Source organism: Octodon degus, unplaced genomic scaffold (genome assembly GCF_000260255.1).
Source record: "Octodon degus isolate 3935 unplaced genomic scaffold, OctDeg1.0 scaffold00002, whole genome shotgun sequence".
Taxonomy (NCBI): domain Eukaryota; kingdom Metazoa; phylum Chordata; class Mammalia; order Rodentia; family Octodontidae; genus Octodon; species Octodon degus.
Window position 1 is genome coordinate 34,784,358 of NW_004524578.1, and position 5,776 is coordinate 34,790,133.

The 5,776-nt window shown below is 41.0% G+C and overlaps 1 protein-coding gene across 1 annotated transcript in view; it reads right to left on the reverse strand.

The window, feature by feature from the left end:
* Positions 1 to 2,447, reverse strand: part of Wdr70 (WD repeat domain 70) — a 304,681-nt gene extending 302,234 nt beyond the window's left edge. The window contains exons 1-2 of the mRNA XM_004623536.2: positions 2,334 to 2,447; positions 2,164 to 2,229 (exon numbers count right to left, since the gene is read on the reverse strand). Of these exons, the coding sequence (XP_004623593.1) occupies positions 2,164 to 2,229; positions 2,334 to 2,358 (91 nt within the window). The 5' untranslated portion in view covers positions 2,359 to 2,447. The remainder of the gene's footprint in view (positions 1 to 2,163; positions 2,230 to 2,333) is intronic.
* Between the last annotated feature and the right edge of the window lie 3,329 nt (positions 2,448 to 5,776).

Consider the following 5,776-nt stretch of genomic DNA (forward strand, 5'->3'; position numbering starts at 1 on the left):
TTGAAACTGTACTCTTGATTTGATTTGAAACTGTCTCATTGCTATATGTTTATCAATAAAACTTTGAAAAGAAAAAAATAAAATAAAAAGGAATTCAACGCCAGTCCCTGTGCCTGATAAGCAGGCACTTTAGTCCGCTGACCTATCTGGATGGCCCATTTTCTTAAATAATTCCTTTTCTTATAAATTACAAAGTAAAAAGAAATCATTTTTCATATTCATGTTGGCAAATTTTACCTTTTGTGTTTTACTATCTTTACTGTGTTGGTTGACATTGTAAAAATAGTACTCTTTCCTGCTGTTGAGTGGGTACACACTGAACAATCTTTGTGAAGGGCATTATGCCAATAAGTACCAAGAATTACCTCTCATCTTGATCTTCTAAATGTCTACCATCACTAATAGATTATCAATTATTATCATACTTTCTATTAAATAAACTTTAAAAAAGTAAAGACAAGAAAAGACAGTATCAAGAAGCTTTAAGAGATACTCGATTATGTCTGAATAAAGTAGTCCCTCTTCTAGAAATGCATTCTATGTAAATGCACATAAAAATCTCTGTACAAGAAAAACATTATTCATAAAAATGTTTCAGCATTATTGGAAAAAACACAGACTACAAGAAAGTTTTAAAAGGTATTAGAAATTATGGCACTTCTACTATGGTGCTATCCACTAAAAATTATGATTTATGGATTTAGGAGTGTAGCTTGGAGGTCGGGGAGATGGCTCAGTGGAATAAGTGCTTCCCTGGCAAACGCAAGGGCCTGAGTTCAATCCCCAGTTCCGCCCCCTCCAAAAAAAAATTATTTCAGCATGAGTGGAGTAGGGGACCTGGGTTTAATCATAAGGAAAACAACAATAAAAACATGTTTTAGAAGACCATTTTATAACGAGAAAATCCTCAAAATAGTCTTTATATCAGTGATATCTCTTACATTATTCTATGATAAAGCCTGCTGCAGCACACATGCCATAGGTTTGCCACCACGTATAAACCAATTTATTCACAAGCATAATACACTCCTATTTCACAGCAGTAAAAAAAAAAGTGAAAACAAATCGGTTTGATTTCTACTAGTAAAAACGATGTTACTTTACACCTTGCAATTCTGTTTCCTAGATTTTCTACAATTAATGTTTACTTTGAAATTAAGAGGGAAGACTTTCAAGAACCCTGAAATAAACACAAGTACTATAATTACCCTTACATAGACATGAACATGTAGTGGATACCAAATTTGTGCTTCAAGATATTGGCTAAGTAAATGAATGAAAGAATGAATGAACAAGTGCTCGCGCTCTACACATCTGTTAACGGGGATGGAGTGGAAAACAATTTACATTTTTTTGTCTGTTTGTTTGTTTTGGAGGAACCAGGGATTGAATTTAGGCCCTTGCACTTGCCAGGGAAGCGCTTATTCCACTGAGCCATCTCCCCGGCCCCTACAATTTACATTTGATTTCTTTTACAGGTAATACTTTTAGCAAGTGACTACAAAATCACATTTTTCAGAACTTTCTCTCTTAACATGTCCACATATTATCTCATAAGTAGGGTCCACTCAAAGACTGAAGGGAAGAGTCTTCCTTTTTCTTCATTGTGATTCTCCTGCCTCAGCCTCTTGAATGCTGGAATTGTAGGCGTACCCCACTATGCCCCGTCTCAAGTGAAGACTGTAAAGGCAATATATGAACTACAATGAATTGAACTAGACTGGGTGGTGCATGCCTGTTGGTCCCAGCGCTCAAAGGCTGAGAAAGGAAAATCATGTCGAGTTCAAGGCCAGCCTAAACTACATACCGAGACACTGTCTCAATCAATCAATGGAACTGAGCAACCACTATGACACCATTTAATCCCCATTCGTTAACCCAAGGTCCATCTCATTAAGGACTGTCAGGAAGCAAACAAACAGCCTCCATCAGCAAGTGTCGAAACGGGTGGGTAACGAAAGCAATCCCTTCCGGCTCAAAGTTTCTCACAAATGTCATCTGAACTGGTCTCAACAGATCAGCAGAAGAACAGAAGGTCTACGCTGAAGCTAAAGCAATTCGGAGTTGTCACAGCGAGCAGGCGCAAGGCAGAATGACAGCTCTGGAAAAAAGAAAAAGAAAAGCACAAACAAAAGAAAGTCTCTGGCCCGGACCGTCACTCACCGAACCCCGTGAAGCCCATGGTCACCGCCAGCTGTGGGTCCGGTCCCGACGAGTCTGGGGCTGTCACTGCGGCAAGGACAGGGAGGCCTAATTAGTGAAGCGCCCCGGTCTCCCCCGCCCCGCCCCGCCCCGCCACTGCCCCCCGCCCGGGCGCGCCCCACAGAGCCCACCTTCGCTGGGCGCCGATCGCTCCATAGCCGTCTCCGCGCAGAACGCCGGACACCTACAGCCCACAACACTGGCTCATTCTCCCGGCAAACCCGGGAGGAAGTGTCTCCGCTGAGATCGACGTCCTCGCGAACGCAAAGAGCGGCGTCCTCGGCGGAGAGAACGATGCTTGCTGTCCAGCGCCGCCCTGGCGGGTGGGCGGAGCAATGTCACTGAGGCCGCTTCCTGGCAACTGCAGTGGAAGAACAATGAATTATGTGGAGTTTCTGCAAAACCCTGGGGCCGGATGGAGGGACAGATATCCTCCTAACCCAGACTCCCAAGTGATGCTGAAACTAAGGGTGCACCACCTTGTGGGTGAGGGGGGGTAGCCAGGATAGAGAATAGGGGCAGAAAGATGCTGCTTACTGCTACCCTGCTGTGCTGCTTCCCCTGCCCTGCTTCATCATGGACTGTTTCTGCTCTGCGGTGCCCCTCTGCTAGGCCACCCTGCCTTGGAACCAGCCAACTATGGACTAAAATATGTGTAAACTAAGAGTCAAAAATAAAGTTTTCCTCTTTTAACTTTGGATGTTGGGTATTTTTTTTCCTCAGGAAGGAGACAAAAGTTGCTAAGACAGGTGTGATATAAATGTAACAATTGTTTTCTATAGTGAGATACATCAAAGTTGCAAGTTTTCCCTAACTCAGTGAATTGATATTTCCAAAATCACCAACTTCCATATTTTCCAAATAAGAAAACACAAACTCACACCATGTTAGACAATCATATAGGGAAAAAACATGGATCAAAGGACAAGATAGACCAGTGAATTTTCTTTTTTATCTTTAAGAAAACTATCTTTAAGAAACTATGAGGGGCCAGGGAGATGGCTCAGTAGGTTAAGTGCTTCCCTGGCAAGTACAAGGTCCCGAGTTCAATCCCTGGTTCCGAGGAAAGAAAAAAAAAAAAAGAAAAGAAAGAAATTATCTCTCGTAAACTTTTGGTATACTACAAAAATGATATTCAAAATTATCTAAAAGAACTGTGAAAATACTTATCCTTTTCTTAGATATGTAACCAAGGCCAGCTTTTCCTCGTTCATTTCAGTTAAACATACTGTGACATAGCCATAGCTGATGCACATGTGAGAGTCCACTATGACTTATTAAACCAGGTATTAAAGACATTTGCAAAAATACGAAATAATGCTTGTTCTCACTATTTTAGATTTACAAAGTACATTTGATTTCTCATAATATTATTTATATTCATATGAATTTGCTAAAGGAATTTAAAATCTTAATTGTTTTTTTTTGGCGTTTTTTGTTTGCTTTGCTTTTATTTTAGGGAAGGGTCTATAGAGTGTTCTGGGTCTCACTACTAGATTGGACTTGTAGTGATCCACCTGTTTACAGACTCTCAAGAGCTGGGATTACAGGCGAGCAGCACCACACCCAGCCTCAATTGCCCTTTCAGTGGCCCAGAGATGGAACCACGGGCCTCTGTGCCTGCTTGCAGATGATTTAATCCACTGAGCTATTGGCTGGCCCTTTTAATTTTATTTTTAAGTTAACAAAAAATAACTGTAACCCATATCAAACAAGACTCTGGAATCCTGAATAGTTTGTAAAAGAAACAAAAGAAACTGAGACCAAAATGATTTCGAGTATCTGCCCCAAAGAAGTAAACAAACTTCCTGTAAAGAGCCAAGGTTCTGTACCCTTGTGGCTTGTGTACTCAGTTCAACAGGTATATTAGGAAAACAGCCATAGACATGCAAACAGGAGTTGATAAGCAGAAATAGTAACAACATTGCTATATCATATATGTAATTTCTAGAGTTGAAAAAGCTCAGTTGTCTGATTTGTGCTGACTTAAAAGCAAGCATCATGCCAGACTGTCACATTTTAAATCTGTGATCTAAAAAGACAAACAAAAACAGTAAATTGATACAAGCATAGTGGGATATACATTCAATCCCAGTGCTCCAGGAGGTTGAGGTAATTTTGCTAGACTTTGTCTCAAAATTTAAAAAAAGGAGGGGTGGGGATCTAATTCAAGACTCAACTGCTTATGTACACAGTACTTTCCATCTTCAATTTCCTTTTGATATAGGGGAATGAAATTCCCAACCTGAAAGATACCTGGGTTAAGTTCCTGTTCTCTACAACTGAAGAATGAATTTTAGGAACAACGGAGATTAAAGGCCAGAATATTTTTACTGGGGGGATAAAAGCTCCTGTCTGAGAGGACAGAGGGTGACTCAAGTGGGTTGTGCCCAAATGTGTTTTCCAGGGATTTTTTTAAATAGAGCAAAACCATGTGGTGAGGTGGGTCTAAGGTGGAGAATGTGGGTACTTGCTAGATGGGCATGAGGTGGGACAAAATTATGGTCAACCAATAGAATTAGAAGCACCATTGCTCAGGTAAAACTGATTAAATCCAGGAACAAATTGGGAAGCGAGTAAGCAGGCATGAATACAGAACAGGGTTTTTTCCTGTAGTGGGCTGGGCTGGGTTAGTGACTTTTCCAATGTGTCCTCAAGGTGAGAGATCTATTTAGAGTATCAGTGCTTGATGTTTAACCTTAGGGAGTTATTCATTTGTTTGAACTTTTGTATTGGGGTCTGGGCCGACGCCAGGGAGTCTGTCTCCCCCAAAGTTGCAGACTCATTTTTATTCTATACGGTCTCCTTGAGGGCCTCACCCTGACTTCCTATTTCTATCTACCTCAGCTGCCTCCAACACTTTCAACATTTTCAGTTCCCGATGGGTCAAACATAACCCAAAAATGTATGGAAAGCTTTAGAAATAATTCATAAATTTTAAATTGTGCATGGTTGTGTGCTGAAATATCTTACATCAATTTGCTCAGTCCTGCTACAGATGTGAATCATCCCTTTGTCCAATGTATCCACACTGGGCACTGTACATTTTATCTGTGAAGTGTAGCATGTGAAAGAAAGGTACAGCACACAGTACAAAAATTTATCAACGGTCAAAGGAATGTAAAAAAGTTTACTGACCCTGCAAGAGAAGAGCAGGCAAATTTCAAGTGAGGATCACAACAGTGTTGAAGACTGGGACTTTATAAAGATTAGAAGATATGAGGGGTGTGTGATCGAAACAAGGATCCCAGAAAGGCTTTCTTTTTGTCTTTGGAAATAGACTCTCACTAGGCAGCCCAGGCTGGCCTCAAGCTGACCATGATCCCCCTGCCTCTGCCTGTGCTGCCACTCCTAGAAGTTAGGTTTTCCACTGCAGGATTCTAGTAGGTCAGCTTCCCCTCTATCTCATGGGAGTCATTTTCTGTCAATAATTACACATTAAAGTCAGCCTCAGGTTGCTGTAGTTCGATCCCCACAACACTCCAGCCAGCCAAACCACCCCTGAGGGCATTCAGATAAAAAAAAAAAAAAAATAGTTACAAAAAAAAAAAGCTCAAATCATCCACTTTCAAAA